The following is a 22,345-nucleotide window of genomic DNA, read 5'->3' as shown; positions in this document are numbered from 1 at the left end:
GCGACCCTATAACTCGGCGGCGTCAAGGACTTATGGTCAGATTAGTTAAATTTAGTCTTTAAACACTAAAATCAACCCCCAATATCTTAATCTGACGCGCTCGAGTATTTCAGACTATCGATTTTTTTTTACTAATCTGATCGTCTATCCTAGGCGCGCGTCACTACATATAGAGCTAAATAGTTAACAAGGTGATACTAATTAGGTCTAAAGTATCTCTCATATCTTAAACTGCCACGCTCGAGTATTACAGAAAATTCCCCTCTTCGCCTCCCTATCTAAAAAGATACGTGGTGCTACTTAAATTTCAAATATTGCAAAGAGTACGCATACAAAATTGAGTTGTTGTTAATAAACCTGTGAGTTCAAACTCAAATATCCTGAAGTGTCAATGCCATGTATATGACAATTCTTTCATATTAAAACGACAATTGCGTTATAATTTATTAAAAAAAAAATAACCATAACACTCTACACTCATTTATATAAATTGTTAAAATGGCTGGTAGAGGAACTGATCGTAAAAAAGCTAAAGATAAATCCTCAGCTAATGAAAACAGTGATAACTTAGCTGCTTTTACGTTACCCGATTCGCTACCATGCTCTGAGATTGAATTTGCTGTAATTTTAAGAAAAAACAACAGAGCTAATTGGAAAAAAATTGTAGAAGAAAGGGAAGAAGAGCTTAAAGAACTTGAACGATACAAAGAAAGTAAAACAGAACCAATACCTAAATCACCTTTTCTCAGTTAGTAAAATTTAATTTATTATATCAGTTTACGTACGTTTTAAATAATATATTCAATGAAAAATATAAAAATATCATTATGTATCTGAATAAAGACATTAGACAATGATTTAAATGATGATTTATGTATTTTTTCTATCTCATTGCTTGCTAGGTTACGCTTAGTCGCTTAGGGCACACTGCTACATGGACTTTAATGGTGTGTTGAATATGTGTTTAGCAATTACTTTCTAGATGGTACCTATGGTATAACTACTACATTAGACAAATCATAATATACAATTTCAATTTTCATATCTCTGCACAGTGTGGAAAGATAATATGAATATTATTGAAATTCTGAAAGTGCCACATTATTACCATCGGATTTTTGGAGAAAAATCAAATTACCTTTAAGGCGAAAGGCAATATGCTAGTTTCAATAATTTATACCACGATGCACTGGTATTTGTTGGCGGAAGACCGTAAATACTTTACGTGAAACAGGCGCCTGAGTATATCACAGCTGCATAAAAATTAAAAATACAAACAAAGCTCCTTTGCCGATTATAAAGTACATATAAAATAAGAAACACATTTTCGAAATTTTAGGAACGGAAAGCGATTACATAAAAAATGAAGTATTTGTCTATTTAATTCCTGCTTTGGAAGAAACTTTGAACAAGGCAAAAATGTGGGACGCATTGAGAATTCAGAAGTGCTTCTTCAATGGAATAGACTACATTGTAGAAGTATATTACCTAAGTTTATCTATTGCTTATTAATATTAAACCAAAGTTACCAACATTTTTAAACAATTAATTAAACAATTGTGAAAGTTTTGAAAAAAAAAATTAATCCTAAATTTATTTTTATTTATTTATTTATAAGCTTTATTGCACACAAACAGAAAATACAAATTTTACTTAATAGGAATTTAAATTAATGTTGGCATCGATTCATAAGCTAAGTGCTATACCTTGGTGCATAGGTTTTTCTACACTTTTATGTTTATATCTGACCTAAATAAAAATTTGGAAAATCCAAAAGTGCACGCCTCATAATCTCATCCTTTACAATAAAATTGATTATTTATAAAGGTGTATATAATATAAGTATGTAGATATTTATGTATATGGTGTAAATAAAGAATATATATAGATATACTAAAATTATGGAGAACAGTCGATATTTTTTTTTGTTTATTTAATAACAATTAAACCACATCGAATCAGACCCTGAAAAATGAAAGGGTTCTATTCCTGAGCATACTCAAGCGTAAGAGAAAAAAAAAGACTCGATTAGTAAAGTATTTCGGTCGCTATCGTGTTAACAAGAAAATCCTCCGCACATACAGACACACGGACGTCCAAGACAGAACTTTTTTAAACTGTTTTTTAACTAGTTTAAATAACAAAAATGACATCAAAAATATCATGAATGTTAAAAATAGTGTTTTTTCTTAATATGTGTGTGTATGTATTATCTTACAAGTGCAATGTATGATACATAAAGACATTTTAAGTTTGAAAAATCAGATGTTTTGCGCGAAGTGACAGTAGTACCCACCTCAACGCTTCGCTTATGAGGCGTGCAATAATAATTTTAAGTTCTTCAATAATTGGTCCTAGTGCCTATATGTAATAATACAGTGAAACTTGGTTAAGTGGGACCTGGATAAGTGAGAAACCTCCATAACTGGAACTCATGCTGAGGTCCCAACACTTTGGCACTGAATTACCCCTGTTAGTGGGACGAGGTAAACCTCTATATCTGGGATTTGTTCTTTCGATTTATCATCATAGTCACCTCTATAACTGAGACAGCGAGTCAATTTTCTATGCATAAACCTCTGTAACTGAGATAATATTGTTTGTTTACTCATTCTTATTCTACCCATAAATTCCACACGTAATTCCAAGTACGTAAGTACAAATTTTGAGCTTCAATTACCTTCAGTTTTAGTTTCGCTTTACTACCATACAGATGTTTATTTGAAAAATGTCAAAACGAAAGCTACAATCGTTATCATTATGTGAAAAACTGAAGTTAATATCCGTTTATGAACCTGTATTCTCACCTCTATTAATGGAACCCTCTGTAAATGAGACAGATATTTATTTATACCTGTATATTTGAGACACTGGGTAAGTGGAATACCTCTATAAGTGAAACGACATTGCAGGTCCCTTGATGTCTCACTTAACCAGGTTTCACTGTATATACTTAAGCGCTCTTTTCTATTGGCTATAGATTTATGGACATATCGATAAACTTAAATCCTCTTCCAGTATTTATGGAATAACAATCCACGCTATCCAAATAGAAAAACAAGAAAATTGCATTTATTCAACATGCCATGGGTCCGAGAACATCTTCAGAAACAGTACGTACGTTGGTAATTAATTATGTATTTGACAAATGCTTTTTTTTTATATATGATAATATTATTCGCAGTAGGCGTTCTTCAGCATTATTCGTAGTTCCGTTTATAAAGCGCCTTTTCATTGCAATACGCAAAAAGTATCTTAACAATTTTTGCCAGGATATTAAATTCTACATGTATAAAATATGTGTTCATTCCATATGTTTATTTCCATATCCTTTTAAACACATAATGTAAGCATTATTGCAATATTATAATTTAGCAATAACAAATTTATATGATTTTATCATCAATTTTTCCCTTTGGCATAAAACTAAACTACCTATGTTAATGGTATTCTACAATCTGTCTAGTACTTGATTAGGTAATACTATTTTACAATAAATTATCATCCAAACTCATACTTAGCCCACGGCCGTATTATCCCAAGTCGTGGCTATGGCCTGAAGACTATGCAGCCACTCTGATACAAAAGAGTGTCCGTCAGTACTTTGTGCAAAGGGAGGAAGAAGTTCAAGAAATGAGAGAATTTTGGAAGGTGAGTTCTTCTTAACACGTTTTTATTAGCTTCACCTGAACGTAGGTATATAAGCGACATGTTTGTATGTAACTGACCTCCTACAGACTCGATTTTGGCCCACTTCAAATGAACAGATTTAAAATAAAGTTTGTAAAGTATCGGCGATAATACAATAATTTCACTAGTTTAAGCGAGTTTTTTTAGTTAATGAACTACAGTGTAAACTCTATATAACGACACTCGATTTAACGACAAACTCTCTAAAGCGTCAAAATCAATTGCCTTTGGTTGGTTTAGCTTATCTACCATACAATGATACACTCTACATAGCATCACACCCACTCTCAATAACGACAACAATTAAGTAATAAACTCGACGTCATGCATACCGAACTTTCTAAGAAATTCGTTCTTTTGTTTACAAATTGGGATTGCTTGCACGTTTAGACTGTTTTTGACCATGACTAATAACTAATAAGTATAAGTCATGGATTATCTATACGTTATCATATTCTTAGTTGCTCACAAACTTTCAAACTGTAAACATGGCTAGTAAAAGAAAATCATTGTGTATTGACGAAAAAGTTTTATTGATACGCGCAATAGAAACGGGAGAGAAGATAAGTGATGTTGGCAAACGTTGGCATAACTACTAACACTAGTCTGAAATAAATTTTCTCTTTTTCTAATTCTGATTTTTCTTCTCTCCATTTAACGGCAACTCTATATAACGCCATAAAATGCACAGTCCCTTCGGTGTCGTTATATAGAGTTTACACTGTATATTCAATATTATTATAGCCAAAAGTATTTGTATTGATGTTATAAATTCTATATGAACAAAATACCTCTTGTACTATAATGAAAAATATATTGGGGAGGTGCCTCCACGTATAAAAATGAATGTTGATAAACTCATAATTCAAGAACAGCTTGACCAAATCAACTAATTTATTTTTTTGTATTTGTATTGTTACACATTTGGTAAGCTGTTGCATACCAAATAATTTATGAACATTTAGAATTTAGATCAAAGACTACTATGTATATACGGACAATTTAGATCAAAAAATGACATGGGTTATCAGGGGCATTAGAAAGCAGAGAAACCAACCGAGAAATTTATTTCAGTCTTTTTTTAAATTCTGAATGTTTCTTTTTTTGTTTTAGAAATTGGATATGGAACATAATTTACCTGAAATGGACACTAATCCGTTTTTAGCCAAGAAATTTGCTTCTTTGCAAACTTTCCACAAGAATTAGTTGTATTTAAATAAAACAGACTGTTGAACTTAATGTTTTATTTTTTATTTTAAACAACTATAACCTACTTTATAAAATATTACTTCTAGATTGTATGTAATTAATTATTATTGTATGGCTTCATTTGTTTAAAAACTTTTAGTTTAACAAATTTTAGTATAACATAATGATTAATGATGATACATGTTAGCCAAAAAGTTAATGACACTTTTAAATATAGAATTAAAAGTATAATTATATCATTGAAATCATATGGTATTTCAATTTCACTAATTATAAAAGTTTTTAACAAAAAAAAACATATTATAACATCATTTATATGATATCTATTGGTCGAGGGGAACACCTTCATACAGAGATGGACTAGCAGGCTTTCCCAACCCCATAGTGAACTGTACTGTTGGCTTTTCATCACCTTTGGCTATCCTCTTCACTCTGTTCGGACTCGACTTGTAGCTAAGCGGCATAACAAACTCCTTCAGTGTCTGAAATTTAAAATAAAATAGTTAAATATAAATAATAATACTATTTTTATTTTGTTTTGTTTTAATGTCTTTCAAGGCTATCTATGTTCAAATTTATTATATATGTTACAGTCAAAACCCTTAGCCAGTCAAAAACCTTATTGACCAGTAAAATTAGTCAATAAGGTTATTGGCTAAAGAGGTAGGTCAAAACCCTTATTGACGACGTACGCCGACGTAAGGGCTGATTTTATCTGACAAAATCAGTCAATAAGGATTTTGACCAACGCCTTTAGTCAATAACCTTATTGACTGGTTTTGACTGTAACATATTATACATTTTGATTCATATGATGTATGTGCAAATAGTCATTTTATATAACTACTTTTCTATACAACATTACAATAAAATTAAATTTAATGCCTCAGCCCCCGGAATCACAGACAGAAAATCTAGTGTGTCTATTCCCGATCGGGCCGCTCGGTGGTCAATGGGTTAAATAAGTTTTGCAGTGATTGCAACATCTAATAATAAGTAACTACTAGACTAGTAATATATATAAGTAGTATAGTTCTTGCAATATCAATACCTAGCTTAAATTACTGATTATATGTATTTAATAGAACTTAGTCATTCTTATTTAGATAGCTATTTTAACTAAGAACCTTAAGACCTTAACCAGTATAAAATTAACTCGACAAATCATACAGTAAACATTTTAAATGTTGCAATAAAACTGAATTAACATACCTCTAATCCCTTCTTCTCATGATCTCTGACAATAAATCTTTTCATTAATGGTGGCATTTCAATACTATTGGGCAAAACAACTTCAGACAGGTTGTGCTTACTGCTAGTAGACTCTAAGAATTTGCTCTCATCATCCTTAGAGATAAGTTGATAGTCAGGTTTATATGACGTACGGTAGATCTCTGCTATCTGCGGCAATTTCCTACCTCTAAATGTTTTTTCTACCCAAACACGGACTCTGCGACGTTCCTGAAACATATTATTTAAAAATCACAAAATAACCTAACCTAAATTTACTTTGTACCTATAAATTATTGTTGTAAGGCCCACTTACTTCATCAGGACATGTTTCTACTTTAACAATTTTCATGTACGTCGGTTCAGGATATCTTTGAAACATTTGACGAACTATCAGCCTTCCTACACCAAAATTTTTAAGACTTCCAACTATTTCCCATAATGTCTTGCCTTTAAAATCAGTTGTACGTCCAACATATTTCACAACCTTCGTTGTCATTGCTAGTCAACAATATATGTATACAACACTTGTTTTAAATTTTAAATGAAACCTTTTGCTTGCTTTTTGTGATTATAATTTAATAAAATCAAGTATGAAATTGTACACCGAATCCAAGACTTGGAAGTTGGACGTTAGGTGATAACAACTAACAAGTAATTAAAACATACATAATGACATTTAACAAGTGACAACTGACAGCCACAGATATACCCAAGATATACCACCTGTGTATACCACAAAATTATTGAAGAGTATAAAAAGAGTAATCGCCACGAAAGAAGACCTGTGTAGGATTGTTAACATGTTAAACATTGTTTAAGATGATGTCTAATCTTACCACATCTTACTCAATTTAATCTATAAATGCACAATGTAAACAATCTAAGTCAGCCTTAAAATCTTGTATTCAGTACCTTTATAACTTTTGTTAGAAAACAAACAGTAATACAAAATAACTTACGGGGTCAATAACCGCTGTTTGAACATCAATAATAATATTATTGAACATAAACTAAACAATATACAAATTGTATAAAAGTCACATCGGGGGTTGGTTTAATGCTCTAAGCATCGGGGGCGGACCTTAGATCATTATAGGACTTCTTTCGTGGTGAGTTGGTGAATGGTGATTATTACTTTTTATAAATGTCAATGTCAAGCATGGGCCATGGCGCGAAAAGATGAAAATAGACAATTACCTAGGTACCTACATAAGTAGTCAGAAAAACCCATAGATGCAAGTTCGGAAAACTTTTCTTCATTTACTTTGTGATTTTTATAAATTTTATGCACAATTTTAATACAAAAACAGGCTACAGGACTGAAAATGTATATGATCCATCTCTTTTTACTATTTTCGAAGAAGATAAAACAGTCAAGACGAAGAATCAGTTAAGCTAGAAAATATAAATAATTATAGATTCCAAATTCTAGTCTATCTGGATATATACAATTATACCAACGTGATATCAACAAGATAGCCGTTAGCTATCTCTGGTAAGTTGTTTGTCTACCAACCATATGCATTAGAAATTAGGAAACCTTTTTAATACCTACTTACATACTTTGCTTAGCCATGAATTAATGACAATACCTAATTAGAAAAGCAAATTTGATTATTCTTATAATTGTGCTCTTGCACCTGTAATAGTTAATAAATTTTATTTTCATCATTTTTATATGGGTAAAAATTTGTAGTGTGTATTTGTCTGTATGAATTTATAAAAGCCATGTAGAAACAGGATTTATATAGTGTTCTTAGATAAGTATATTAAGTACTTATATTTATAGTCCGAGAAAATAAGTAAAATTAGTGGAAATGATTGGTGTAGTTTTGAAAATTGCTACAGTTATTCCTTGACATGTCTATGATCTTCCTATGATCATATCGGAAGTCCTCAAGAATTAGGATCTGATTTGGATTTGATAACTGGTTATTGATGTCTGTTCAGATCAAACTGATCAGTAGCTGCCCAGTACACCATCAAAACCATCCACACAAGGAAGGAAGGTAAAGGATTTTGCCCCAACCTGTAAGTTCCTAAAGTATTGATAGTACAAAAAATTATAGAACATTAAAGGAGATTTTATTATGTAGAATATTTTCCTAGAAGTAACCGAGATGCTATCTCTATAATATATCCTATCCCCTTAGCTCACCCCCACCCTTGAGGACTTTCAATATTACATTTCAAGGAATAACTGTATCGATTTTAAAACTATAAGTTAGTAACTTGTTAGTAATTTATAAATAATTCCAATTGCCAAAAAATGTGATGTGTGTCATAATATGGTGGTCTGTTTGACTGCACTGAATTATTATTTCTTTTCTTAGTTCATAAAGGTCAGACTATTAGTTTTTGATGACGATGAGAATTTTCTATGGGTGATAGCTTTGCTGAAAGGAAACATTCCTTTATTTTTAAACAGAAATAGAAGTGCATTTCAAGATTTTCGAAAATTTACTTGCTTCTATCGAAATCGAACTAGTTAACTAAAAATTATAAAAAATAAAATTTGTCATTTTATTCTAAAAATCGACACAAATAGGTTTATGCTTGGTTTATGCTAGTATGTTCTACAACATATTATCCGTAAAATATAAAATCTTTATTATTTAGTACATATGGGTATTGATCATCGTCTACGAAAAATTGTCCCTTTTAAACAGCCAAGCTAAAGAAAATTTTAGAAAATCTTTGAATGAAAATTTTCTTTAAAATAAATGTAAGTTTCATTTTTTCAAAATTTGCTATCTCCAGTATTTCAAGTAGGTACTTTCTCTCCAGGACCCTTTGAAAATTTCCACCCGTAAGTGGTCTGCCCAAGATTGGCCTGTGGTACATATTATATAGCCAGTATATAGCCCATAACGCTCATGTATCACATGATATAATATAAACAAAGGTGAAAAATTTTTAAAATTGGTCCAATAGTTCTTGAGATGAGTGTGTTCAAACAAGCAAATTAACTGTGTATAAGAAAAAAAAAGACGGGTTGCACTCCAGGAGTGCCGGCAGAAGTGAAAACTTGATTATAAACGTTCAGCATGTTTGGTTTTGGAATGGTATCCGTCTTACGCATGGAATATAAGGGCTAAAAAAAAACATCCGTATTACGCTCTTTCGATCAGGCCACGTGTCCTGACGCGAGTTTAAGATTTTATACCAAACGCCGCTAAAGAAGTTTTCACTTCAAAATTTAGATAATGTCTACTTTGTAAGTTTTTGCATTCTTTTAATTTTTTATATAATTTATATTAAATTTTATAGCGAGATATTCAAATATTGTGTTTATGAAATCTCTAATGTTTCGATTCATTTGAATAAGGACAGAAATGAAAAGACATTATATTTTAAAAATCAACTTTAATTCACTTTCTTATTCTGTTACTTGGAATTTACGCAATACAAATTTTAACTAGAATAGTTAACAGCAATTAGGTTTTAAATGCAGCTTTAATATTATTTTATGCATTCACAATGTCATGGAAAAGTTGAATTTTATCAATAATCATTGGGTTATTGAAGAAAGAGTGTCTAATATAATTTCTATTTCAAGATTTGATTGGATTTCATCCAAATAATATTATTCTAATTTGGCCCAGGCAAGCTAAGGCATGTTTAATAAAATAATAATCAAAATAATCAAAGCCATGACATTGAACATATCCAATTCTTATTTAATTAAATTAAATCCAAATTAACAAGTACTCCACCATAACATAATTCTATAATTTTATTAAATTAATTATTATTGAAAATCATAAAAATCATGGTACCATACTTCAACATGGTTTTAATGCCGCGGTGGCTTCATCAGTATACTTTGCAAAATAGGATTATAGTGCAAAATATGCATGAAATGCATGTCAAGATCAGCACTGGCGCTCTCAACAATAGTATAATTGGAGAGCAGGCAATACTAGACAAAAGCAGAGACCAGAGTGTTATAATTTCTAATGCTATCAGTCTCATATCCTTTGCCCAGTTTAATTATTCCTAAGAAGCTATCCTTCCTTCTTTCGGTCGCTTCCATTTTTATAGGTACCGCCAATTACCATCAACAACTTAAAGCTATTCAGAACAGTTGTCGTTGCTAGCATACACAACTATTAATATAGAAATCAACCAATTTCCTACAGTTACTAGTTTACTGTACAACAGTCACATTCCGTTGGCAAATAATTAAATAAATAAATAATTATTAATTTAGCTACAAATTGCCTAGTTACCAACTGGAATGGGCTTAGTGAACACGCGGGTGGCGAATAACAAGTCCATTCTTACATGAGGCCTCAATTATGGCCTATACATTATACATTAAATCTAAAAAATTGCGATAATAATTTACGACAAATATTTACAAATCACCACTGATATCATATTTAAATAAGAAACCTAAGATAGATAATTTTGATAAATTTATGATAGTCAGGATTTCTAATAGGAATCAGTCATTCAGCTTCGACACTCAAGGGTGTTTGCAAGTCATCTTCTCTTGTCCTCCTCCTTGTTCAGAGTTTCCGGCGTGGGCGAGTAATCGTACGCTTGGGAACATATGTGGCGCCGCCCGCTGTTGCGGCGCTCGCCTGCCGTGGCCGTTGCATACTTAAAGGATTGCTGCTACTTTCAGGACGCCAATCACGAACTGTTACGAAAGGTTCTCAGGATGATTTCGTGCTCGAAATGAAGGCTAGTTATATCCTAAAAGTGTGCACTCGCCGTGCGGAGAGCGAAAGGGTGCGGGCGCGCGGCCCGGCCCGGGCGCGACTCGAGGCAGCCAACTCGCCTCTCTCTTAAGTCGTATCTCGTCCATATGTGCCTATACGCACTTCGTCGATTACTCGTGTCCACTCTAAAGCGTAAGATTGTGGGTCTTCTAAATAATACGTACGATTAGGCTGTAAAAAAAAACATAATAGTTTAATTAAACATGTTCCTATTTTATTTTATTTATTTTTTTTGTTTATGTAGCTCAAATTGCATTAAATAGCTTACCGTGTGAATTAAAAATATTCTAAAGTTCTTTGCCTCGACGCGTAGTTCTGGAGACCAAGGGATTTCGCCTTTTAGAACCATATTGACTGGGTCTACGTAGAAAAGTCGTGGTCCGGTAGTTAATAATAACATTCGGCGCCTTGCAAAAAGACCTTTTCTTTTTTCTACTAATCCTTGCTTTAAAATCAACTCTCCGTCCACAAACTGATGCCACTTATTTTCCCGAGCTTGTACTTCAAGACGACGACGTCTTTCATCAGGGCTTATATTTAGAATACCTGCAATGATTAATAAAATCTTAGTATCGAAAAAACTTTATCTTATATAAACAGATGGATAAGGTAGAGCAAATTATTCATAAATTTAAATCGTATAAACTGTACAGTGTTCCGATAGCACACCGGAAAGATTACGTCATAACTCATAAGATTGACTAGCATACTCATAGGACGCCCATATTTATTTAAAAACGTTAGGAAGAGAAGCTTTTTGTAAATCTTAAAAATCATAAGAAATATTTTTAAAAAAGCTTTTTTATGATGACGAATATTCATATAAAAATTATATTTACCTCTAGAGGTTGATAGGTCAAATTCCCACAAACGTACTAATTGGTTTTTGCCTAATCCTGGTTCTAAATGATCCGGTACAGTATATTCTTCTTCGAAAGATCCTCCTGGCAAATATGGACAAATGGTTGGTGGTGTTTGTTCCCAAATGTCATCCCAGTCAATACCATCGAAAAATGGATGTTTACGAATACTTTCGTATGTGACACCTTTATCACTAGCTCCAAGTCTTTTAGTATGATCTAAAACCAAAAGCTTTTCAACTAAGTCCTTTGCGTCAGCGGGAAACCCTTCAGGAAATTCATAATCCATTTTTAATATCTTTTGGAAAGTCAGAAATTCCGTGGAGGCTCGGAATGGAGGCAATCCTGATATCATCTGGTAAATAATACACCCCAACGCCCATAAATCAGAAGCGCGTGTATCAATTCTATTTTGTAAAAGGTCTGGGCTCACATATTGTGCTGTTCCAACAAAACTTATTTTCCTTGAACGGTCATTTGTTTGATCATCAGAATTTTCCGTAGGTTCCTCGACGTTATCTGTTGAATTGTATGATGGACCCCTAATCTTTTCTGGATCAAGAATCTTAACTGTACCAAAGTCAGCTATTTGAAGATGCATATTTTCATCTAATAATATATTTTCAGGTTTCAAATCACGATGTATAATTCCTTTAGCATGCATCTTTTCCAAGGCTAACAATAGTTCAGCGGCATAGTATTTTGCTACATTTAATTCGAATGATCCTACTTTATTAATGTAATGTAATAGTTCTCCATTTTTAGCATAAGATAAAACGAAGTACAATCTTTCATCATCTTGAAATGTGCAATATAGTTTGACAAAACCGTGAGGCACATTAAATAACATGTTCAAGGCATCCTTCTCACGTTTTATGTATTGAACTTTTTGGTGACGTACTATGTGACTCTTTTCACACACTTTAACTGAAAGAGAAAAATAAATTATATTTAATATTTTTTGTGAATTTTTATCCATTACTAATAAATATAAGTAAGATAGGTTTAAAATATTTTTTATTACATAAACTAGTTACCATGATTTAAAATACTCACTTGCATACTCCTTCCCAGTGTGTATATCTTTTGCTAAGAAAACGGTACTATAGCAACCATCGCCGATAAGTTTCCCAAATATATAATCCTTAGCAGTTCGTTTCGTATGCCTGTGACACTGGCTGGAAGCATGTGTAGAAGTAGGAGTAGGCACAGGCGCTGCGGCAGCCTGGGACGCTTGCATTTTAGTTGGCGAATCGGCGACGAACTCTGTTGTGGCTATGGGTGCACGCACCTCACTACCGGCTCGGCCGTTAGACTGTAACAAAAAATATACAGTTAAGCGAGCTGACCTTGATTACTCTTGAAATAAAATTGAGGCTTCTTTGCAAATTAAATGTGAAACGTTAACGAACGTTGAATACTACTACTTGTGAAACAATTTTTTAAAAATTAACCGCGCGCCTTTCATTATAATCACATTGGTATCGTGAATTCGTGAATCCAAAATAAATATTATGAACTTAATTATGAAAAACTGAAGCGTCAATGTTTTTTTAATTGTCACACGCACAGCTCACATTCAATAAATATGCATCGGTGACAATTATTGTAAACCAGTTCTTGTATTTCCAATTTATTAAAAACTTTCTAAATAATGTAACTTGTAATCTTAGACTTGTAATAATCTACCAGTGAAAAACATTTCGGGGCTCATAAGGCTTTTTTGGAAACGTTTGAAAATAAAATAACGAATGAAATATAGGTATAATGAATATTATTATTGCGATTATTGCATATATAATTTATGATTTCCATGAAGTATTTAGTGAATGCAACCATTTAAATACAATTTTGTTTAAGTACATATACATTAAGAACACTGAATGCGTGACTCATAACATCAAATACGCTAGATAGTCTAAGTAGAAGGAAGTATGTCCCGCATTCCGTTGTGACGGTGGCAGTGAACACCGCCGCAACGGTACTCTGAGCGCATTCCCATCGTAACGCATTCCGCCGCCTTCGCGCACCTATATTTGACCTCAATCCCCCCACCATACAAATCTTTAATGATATGAACCAAAAATTTACATTATATTTCAATTAATAATTATTTCTTAACATTTATTATTATTACAAAGGGTGTTATTATGTTCATTTTAGAAATAAAAAAGGGAATTTTTTTATTTTAATGTTTACATTAAGTATTTAGTGGCCACGCAATTTATACATTATTTTATTATAACATTATAATTTATAATTCATAATATTACTCTACCTACTTAAGTTGCGGCCACGCACGCTATGAATGAATGATAGTGTTTCAAAACAAATAATTATCTATGTTTATATTTCCAAATCATCTTCGCGCGCATTTTTTACACAAACTATGTATACCTATTTATAGCATTTAAAAGAATTATTGTGACGTTTAAATTCCATATCTTAATAGCTCAAAAACAATATTATAGGAAAGCACCTAGTTACTTATGTTTATAGTTGTTATCCAATGTGTACATTTTTCTTATTTCAAATGTGCAATTAACTTCTTTTGAGAATATGTATAGCATTTGTAAAGGACGAGCACACTATCAAGGTCAAGCGCAGGCGACAACGGGGCTCCCCACACAGCGACGCCACGTGTATGGAGCGGAGTTTCAACGCTACACGTGGAAGAAGAGGCGCACCGCGGTTTTGACGAGGCGCACCGCGGTTTCGACTATCGCGCTGTATACACTACGCCACGTGTATTGCATCTACACGTGGAGGAGGCGTGGCCTAGGCGGCACATGCAAGACAGCCGCCGCGGCTTTGAGCCGCCGCCGCCGCTTTGTGACTCGCCGCCGGGCGATGGCTTTGTGGCCCGCCGCATCACTTTGTATCTCGCCGCCAGCAACGCATATAAATATCGAACATTTTGGAACTAAAGTCAGTTGCAGCAAGTTCTTCTTCCAGACTAGTAGTGAAGAAGTAATAGTGAATAAGTAATAGTGAATATGTAATAGTGATTAAGTATAAATTGTAATAGTGTACATAAGGGTCGATAATATATTATGTATGTCGAAGGAAGGGTGTTTTCTTGAACACAAACCCCAAAAATAATACAGTCCACAACAACGTCTGGTCCTTCGATCGCCGGATAACAACGAGCGCCAGATACTCCAGGAAGAGGAAACGCTGCCCGTGGAAGACCAGATCCTGCCGAAGAGAGGTACGCATCGGCAACGAGTTCACCTTCGAGGGGCGAATATCGGCAAACCGGTAACGTTGGTACTAGCCTGCTGGTGTTTTTGATCGTCACCAGGCGAGTCAGGTACCTACCGACGGGGCCGCGCTGTTGGTACTAGTCCAATGAGGTGAGTCGTAAGGTTTTTTACGGGTAGACTCGGGCCGTCGGGTGACCTTGGTGGTACGCGCCGGGAATCAGGGGTGCTGGTCAGCGGAACGAGTCTGCCAGTATAAGCCTGCGGTGCGTCACCTCTTTAGGCATGGTGGTTACCCGCAGCCAGGGTGAAGCTGCAGAAGTGGAGGACCGGAGCCAGGAGACAGAGCGTGTGCGGCAAGAACGAATGCGGCGGCTGGTGCTGGACCCGCTGGCATCGCCGTCTGACGCACGCTTGACGTCAGCCACAGACACAATGGAGATCCCGCCGCAACCGCGACGGCATTCGCCAGCGAGATCCGCTAGATCGGTGCGGTCGTCGGCGAGTACGGCGCGGCGGATTAAGGCGGCGGAATTAGAAGCGGCAGAGCGACTCGCCGCTATCCAGAGAAAAGAACTACAAATTGAGAAAGAACTAATAAATAAACGCTTACAGTTCAAGGTGTCCGCCATACAGGAAGACGAGGGCCTGCCGGAAGATACCGTCACCGCGACAGAAGAACGAAACAAGGTAGACGAGTGGCTCCAGTCACATCCTGTGCCGAAGGATGACAGACACCAGCGATCCGAACTAAGAAGAGGAAGATCGCCGACGCCGACCAGACGAACAGGAATAGAGCAGCTGGCGGCGTCCCTAGAGAAGATGGCGCGACCGCGCCTACGCCACGCGGACCTTCCAGTGTTTTCAGGTGCGATCGAAGAGTGGCTGCCGTTCCGAGCAGCCTACCGGGACACAAGCAGCATGTACCAAGTGTCCGACGCAGAAAACATCCAGCGGCTGCGTACCTGCCTGAAGGGGGAAGCAAGGGACGCCGTGGCAGCGCTGCTTCACACTGCTTCATCACCTGAAGCAGTCATGAAAACTTTGGAGCAGTGCTTCGGGAGGCCCGAGATAATAATCGACAGGGCCATGGAAGACCTAAGGAAGCTGCCGCGACCTGGAGCAGCGGCCAAGGACATCAACTGCTTCGCGGTAAAAGTACAAAACGTGGTGTGTATACTTCAAACTATAGACAGAAAAGGATATTTGTACAATCCTATGCTAGCACGGGAGATATTGGACAAACTAAGTCCGCACCTGCGGTCTAGGTGGTGTGATTATGCTTTTGCACAGGAAGGCACAGCGGATCCAGAGATCGTGGTGCTGTCCCGCTTCCTCATGAGAGAGGCGGACCAGGCGCTTCGCTACACCTACGCGCCGACGAGCAGCACTGCACCAGCGCGCAGAGACGCCGCAGCAGCAGCAGCAGCAGCAGCAGCGCGACCTGCTCCACCGAAAAGGAAGTCTGCAGTATACACCATGGTCTCCGGTGAAGATGAAGAAGAGAGGAAAGAAGAGAAGAAAGAAGAGAAGAAAGAAGAGAAGAAAGAAGACTTCTGCCTGTGCTGCGGGCGCGACCACACCATGGTTGCCTGCCCGCGCTACGCCAAGCTGTCGGTGGATGAGCGGTGGGCGCTGGTGAGGGAAAAAGGCGCCTGCTTCAAGTGCGCCACGAAGAGACATCGGCGCAGCTACTGTCGAGCGAAACCATGCGGCGTAAACCAGTGCCGCCGCCCGCATCATTCATCACTGCACGACGTAAGAAGAGAAGAGCCTGCTGCGTCGACCGAAGAAACCGTCATGGCGGTTGCTGACCGCGCAACCGCACCGCCCCGCGCCGTCCTGCTGAAGATGTGTCCAGTCACCGTCGTCGGCCCACGGGGGGAGGTATCGACGCACGCACTGCTCGATGAGGGCTCCACCATCACGCTCATTGATGAGGACCTGGCGCAACAGATCGGCGCCGAAGGTCCTGCCACGCCGCTCCGCATCCACGGGGCGAACATGGAGCAGATTGAAGAAGGAAGTCGGCTGGTGACGGTGCAGCTGCGTAGGCAGAGCGACGGGACACTACACGACCTGCGCGCCCGCACGATGAAGAAGCTGCAGTTGCATCAGCAGTCCATCCCGGGATCCCTGCTTCGGTACAGACATCTGCGCGACATACCGGAACGTGAGGTATGTTACGAACAAGCACGCGCGGGTGTCCTGGTGGGTACCGACCACTGGGAGCATATCGTGACCAGAGAACTTCGAACGGGCGGCGCCGACGAACCTGCCGCCTCTAAGACAAATCTCGGCTGGGTGATACATGGACGACCTGGTGGTAAGCTACGCCGACGCAGAGGAAGCCAGACAAGCGATCAAAGAAATACGGACAGTGCACGCAGCGGCAGGCTTCAAGCTACGGGGATGGAACGTCAGCGACAGGAGCGTGCTGAGGGACGTGCCACGAGAACTACACGCCAGCACACCAACACAGCTGGGAGGAGCGCAGCCAGCCCCGAAGATCCTCGGGCTAATTTGGGACGCCGAGCAAGACGCGCTAGGATTCAACACAGCGATGAACAGAGTACCGGTGGAGGTGCGAGATCGCAAGCGCCCGCCGACCAAGCGCGAAGCATTAAGTGCGGTCATGTCAATTTATGACCCACTAGGCCTCTTAAGTTATTTCACCATCCGTGCTAAAATCATATTGCAGAGCCTGTGGCGCCTCCAGATTTCGTGGGACGAGCCGATACCTGAAGAAGAGGGCGAGCAGTTTGCAGGCTGGCTGTCGCAGCTGGAAGCAGTCGGCGCACTACGTTTGCCGCGATGCTACGCAACGGACAACGTCGAAGACATCGAGCTGCACGTGCTATGCGACGCCAGTGAACAAGCGTATGCAGCCGTGGCGTACTGGCGTATGCGGCGAACGGACGGCAGCGTGCAAGTGAAACTCGTCTCAGCGAAAGCGAAGGTGGCACCACGACGCGCGCAGACGATCCCGCGCCTAGAACTACAAGCGGCGGTGATCGGCGCAAGACTCGCTGATCAGATAAGAAGAGAGCACAGGTATGACATATCTCGTACTTGGTTTTGGACAGACTCATCGACGGTGGTGCACTGGGTGCGCAACGATGCAAAGAGATACACGCCGTTCGTCGCGCATCGCCTCGGTGAGATTGGAGAACTAACACAAAGGGAAGAGTGGCGGTGGCTGCCGACTCATGAAAACGTTGCCGATGACGCCACCCGCCTAAGTTTCACCACGGGACATGATCGATGGTTCCAGGGTCCAGAATTCCTGATGAAGACGGAAGACCAGTGGCCCACGGAGAAGGAACTTCGAGAAACTACGGACGAAGCTGATGTACTGCATGTAAGCGAGCTGCCACGGAAGATGGAATGGCTGCCGGATCCAGAGCGCTTCTCCAAATTCCGCACACTGGTGGGAGCAACAGCAAGGGTGCTCGCATTTATCGACATGCGCATCAGGCACACGGCGACGAGACTAGAATGTCGCCACCTGGAACAAGCCGAACGACTGTTGGTGCAGCGCGCACAGAACGACAGCTTTGGGGAAGACATAAAGCGAATCAAGGACGCACGCCCCATCAGCAGATCTAGTAGACTGTACAAATTGGACCCGGTAATGGAAGACGGCGTGCTGAGAGTAAGGGGCCGCATAAACGCAGCCACAGCACCCGACACGGTAAAGAAGCCGGTGATCCTCGACGGCCGGCACAGAATAACCAGACTAATAGTGTTACAGGAACATTGTGCCGCCGGACATGCCAACCGCGAGCGTGTCACCAACGACCTGAGGCAGCGCTACTGGGTCATCCACCTGCGGCCCACAGTGCGCGCCGTAGAGAAGAACTGCGCGCTGTGCCGAGTACGCCGAGCGATGCCGCAGGTCCCAGCCAAAGGGGACTTGCCACGCGCTCGCCTCGACCCGTTCCACCGACCCTTCACCAACTGCGGGGTCGACTACTTCGGGCCAATGATGGTCAAGATCGGACGAAGAAGAGAGAAGAGATGGGGCGCGCTGTTCACCTGCTTGACATCGCGCGCCGTGCACCTAGAGCTCGTCGCGTCTCTATCAACGGACTCAGCCATCATGGCGCTGAGGAGAATGGCGGCGCGCAGAGGGTGGCCTCGTCTGATGTACTCAGACAACGGAACAAACTTCAGGGGCGCCGATCAAGAACTGAAGAAGGCGTACAACGAGTGGGCGCCGGCGCTACAAGAAGAAGCGCTGCGCCACCGAATGGAGTGGCGCTACATACCGCCGGGTGCGCCGCATCAAGGCGGTGCTTGGGAGCGGCTGGTGCGGTCAGTGAAGACCGCGCTCGGCGCGACACTACGGGAGAAGGCGCCACCAGAAGAAGTGCTGTGGACTCTGCTCACCGAAGCGGAGTTCGCGGTGAACGCGAGGCCGCTGACTCACGTGAGCGTGAGCCCGGACGATCCCGAAGCCCTCACGCCCAACCACTTCCTGCTGGGCTCCTCAACGGGACTGCCGAAGACGGGGCCGTGCGACGAAGCAGACCGACGGACCTGGCGCGCCAGCCAGGCGCTCGCCGACCACTTCTGGCGCCGATGGATCAAGGAGTACCTACCGACGCTCGTGCCACGGGGGGAGGCGCGAAAGGACACGCGACGCCTCGAGGAAGGTGACGTGGTCATCATCGTGGACCACGTCTTGCCGCGCAACACATGGCCCATGGGGGTCGTGGTGCGCGTTCACGCCGGGCCGGACGACGCTGTGCGGGTAGCCGAAGTGAAGACCAAGAGCGGGATCTTCAGACGCCCAGTCAGCAAGCTCGTCGTGATGAAGGAGGCTACGCAAGCTACGCCGGGGGGAGGACTGTAAAGGACGAGCACACTATCAAGGTCAAGCGCAGGCGACAACGGGGCTCCCCACACAGCGACGCCACGTGTATGGAGCGGAGTTTCAACGCTACACGTGGAAGAAGAGGCGCACCGCGGTTTTGACGAGGCGCACCGCGGTTTCGACTATCGCGCTGTATACACTACGCCACGTGTATTGCATCTACACGTGGAGGAGGCGTGGCCTAGGCGGCACATGCAAGACAGCCGCCGCGGCTTTGAGCCGCCGCCGCCGCTTTGTGACTCGCCGCCGGGCGATGGCTTTGTGGCCCGCCGCATCACTTTGTATCTCGCCGCCAGCAACGCATATAAATATCGAACATTTTGGAACTAAAGTCAGTTGCAGCAAGTTCTTCTTCCAGACTAGTAGTGAAGAAGTAATAGTGAATAAGTAATAGTGAATATGTAATAGTGATTAAGTATAAATTGTAATAGTGTACATAAGGGTCGATAATATATTATGTATGTCGAAGGAAGGGTGTTTTCTTGAACACAAACCCCAAAAATAATACAGTCCACAACAGCATTAGAGTAAATTGTACGTAACGATTGTTTTTCAAGCAACGCCAGTAAAGTGATGAATGCGATTCTTTATCATCCATAGTTGTAAACAAGGTGGTCACGCCGTCGACGCGTGAACAAACAAGTGCGATGCCATGTCAGTGCCGCGCCCGCCATCACTGTTTGCATCATAGTTCATACAGATCGGATCATACGCGGCGCACTCATCGCACCGAGTACTTGCTTTTCGTTACACATGAAACGGGCGAAAGTTCCCATCGACGCGACGCTCAGTGCTTTGGAGCGAAAGTTTTGCTAATTTTGTGTAAAATTGTATACAATATTATATACGTATGCCAAGTCATTATTGTATCTTAAGATTATTAATTGCCTTGTAAATGAAATTTTTTTGTATCACTCAATTTCGTTAATGTATAAAAATATGATGCATTTATTATTTAAGTCCATACCTATATTGTTCTACTTAAAATTGACTCCACTCTTCCAATTTTAAAATCTTTATCAAGCAATACACAAATATTTCACTAAAAGATGCATCCATGGTGCCGTTAGCTTACCTTTGATTTGGGAGAGGATTGTTTCCCGCGTTTTGTAGAACTGACACCAAGAAGCTTAAGAATTCTGTTCGCTGCTTCCAAGAGAGTAGCACTACCCCTCGATCCCCTTTTTACTCTTATGGTCAATCCGCTCATTTCTACCCGTCGCATACGTTGTTGTATCACACCGTTTTATACCAGTTCAAAACACAATCACAGTTCATGAAGAATTAACTAGGTTATTAAATTAAATGATATAATTATTAATTTACTAAATATACAAAGAAATAAAAAACAGGAATGCAACAAGATAGGTACAAATAAATAATAAATTGCTAAATCGAGCTAACTGCACACAGACACGTCACACGACCTAACGACTCGACGTCGCGTTGCAGACTAAACTAGTTAACAAATACAACGTTTGACGCGAGCGAAGCATTGACTACGTCCTCCTTTCGGTAGACGGAATAACCGTGGTACGTACGGCGCGCCGCGGTTCGTGTATAGTGGAACCCCGCTCCCCCGCTTTCAAACGTCCGCGTCATCGCAACTTGGCGCCTCAGAGCACTATGCCCTTATTGCATTGCAAAAAAGGGATGCATCGTTAAAATTTAATGTCATTCACCTTACCTTCCCTAAGATTTTTCAAATGATTGAAATTAGAATAATTATTATATCTAGGCCTATTCATAAATTATTACAAAGTAAATTTAGTTGTTCGATATTTATTTAATGTAAAAGTAACCAGGTATACAAATTAATTTCTACATAAAATATATTATAGACATATTATAATCACACCAAATCACATGATGTTTTGAAAGTTTTATTATCTCCATTATAATAAAATAGATGTTCGTTGAAAGAGGAAATGCAGAAGTATAGACGAACGTCGGCAGGGGGAGGGAGGTCAATATGGATCTTTGGAACGGGAAATAGATCAATAATATCAAGATGGTGGAGCGGCTTTTTGTCACAAATGATTGAATGTCTTTTGAATTATTTTTACTTTTATAAATTGTAAAGAAGTTTACCTCTATTATTTTCTTAGCCATCACAGTTTTAATTTAAATCTCTTTTTAATGAAAATATGTAAGCACAAAAAAAAGAATACATATCTTTTTATAATGGTGCAGCTGTTTGTGGCACGTGGTAGGTGTTTATACAGTGTATAAAGTACTTGATTGTTGATGTATTGATAAATTTCTAATTATTTTTTAGGAAATAACTTAAATAATAATATAAAGAAATTAATTTTGAAGAAAAGTCAAGCTGTGTGTAACTAGTGATATTTTGCCGAATTGAAAAATATAAAAAAAGACCCCCGTAGGCCATTTGGAATATATTTTCAAAACTATTGGGTACGTACTAAGTATGTATTAGCATTGACTGAGTCGGTGTAGAATAGTGAGTAACTGCAACAAAGCCATAAAATAATTCAATACAAAAACAAAACATTATAAATCTAAAGCAATAGTGAAAAT

At 39.3% G+C, this 22,345-nt stretch overlaps 4 protein-coding genes across 6 annotated transcripts in view; 2 read left to right on the top strand and 2 right to left on the bottom strand.

The window, feature by feature from the left end:
- The first annotated feature begins 367 nt into the window (after positions 1 to 367).
- Positions 368 to 4,929, top strand: LOC123694257 (IQ domain-containing protein K-like). 2 transcript variants are annotated; one of them, XM_045639646.1, is made up of 5 exons: positions 368 to 748; positions 1,340 to 1,479; positions 3,019 to 3,125; positions 3,522 to 3,651; positions 4,804 to 4,929. In XM_045639646.1, the coding sequence occupies exons 1-5, from the start codon at positions 499 to 501 to the stop codon at positions 4,894 to 4,896; spliced, it is 720 nt and encodes a 239-aa protein (XP_045495602.1). In that variant the 5' UTR covers positions 368 to 498; the 3' UTR covers positions 4,897 to 4,929. The 2 variants fall into 2 exon arrangements, with proteins under 2 accessions (XP_045495602.1, XP_045495604.1); XM_045639648.1 differs by having other exon boundaries at positions 373 to 748; positions 3,019 to 3,113.
- Positions 4,930 to 4,955: 26 nt separating this feature from the next.
- LOC123694258 lies at positions 4,956 to 6,778 on the bottom strand. Its single transcript, XM_045639649.1, has 3 exons — positions 6,446 to 6,778; positions 6,112 to 6,360; positions 4,956 to 5,381 (listed from the first exon to the last, which is right to left on the bottom strand). The coding sequence occupies exons 1-3, from the start codon at positions 6,626 to 6,628 to the stop codon at positions 5,223 to 5,225; spliced, it is 591 nt and encodes a 196-aa protein (XP_045495605.1). The 5' UTR covers positions 6,629 to 6,778; the 3' UTR covers positions 4,956 to 5,222.
- A 2,703-nt stretch (positions 6,779 to 9,481) lies between these two features.
- LOC123694255 (3-phosphoinositide-dependent protein kinase 1) overlaps positions 9,482 to 22,345 on the bottom strand; it is a 72,550-nt gene continuing 59,686 nt past the window's right edge. The window contains exons 1-5 of one of the 2 annotated variants that reach the window (XM_045639643.1): positions 20,880 to 21,315; positions 12,779 to 13,037; positions 11,702 to 12,649; positions 11,131 to 11,408; positions 9,482 to 11,033 (exon numbers count right to left, since the gene is read on the bottom strand). In XM_045639643.1, the coding sequence (XP_045495599.1) occupies positions 10,929 to 11,033; positions 11,131 to 11,408; positions 11,702 to 12,649; positions 12,779 to 13,037; positions 20,880 to 21,029 (1,740 nt within the window). In that variant the 5' untranslated portion in view covers positions 21,030 to 21,315 and the 3' untranslated portion in view covers positions 9,482 to 10,928. Of the gene's footprint in view, positions 11,034 to 11,130; positions 11,409 to 11,701; positions 12,650 to 12,778; positions 13,038 to 20,879; positions 21,316 to 22,345 lie in introns of those variants that run through there. The other variant, XM_045639644.1, reaches the window with a different exon arrangement.
- Positions 17,251 to 20,321, top strand: LOC123694253. The gene has a single exon (XM_045639642.1). It carries the CDS (start codon positions 17,489 to 17,491, stop codon positions 19,781 to 19,783), a length of 2,295 nt encoding a protein of 764 aa, XP_045495598.1. The 5' UTR covers positions 17,251 to 17,488; the 3' UTR covers positions 19,784 to 20,321.

This window comes from Colias croceus, chromosome 9 (genome assembly GCF_905220415.1).
Source record: "Colias croceus chromosome 9, ilColCroc2.1".
In the NCBI taxonomy this organism is placed as follows: Eukaryota; Metazoa; Arthropoda; class Insecta; order Lepidoptera; family Pieridae; genus Colias; species Colias croceus.
Note: the sequence above shows the minus strand (reverse complement) of the source record. Positions and strands in the feature narration are given on the sequence as shown.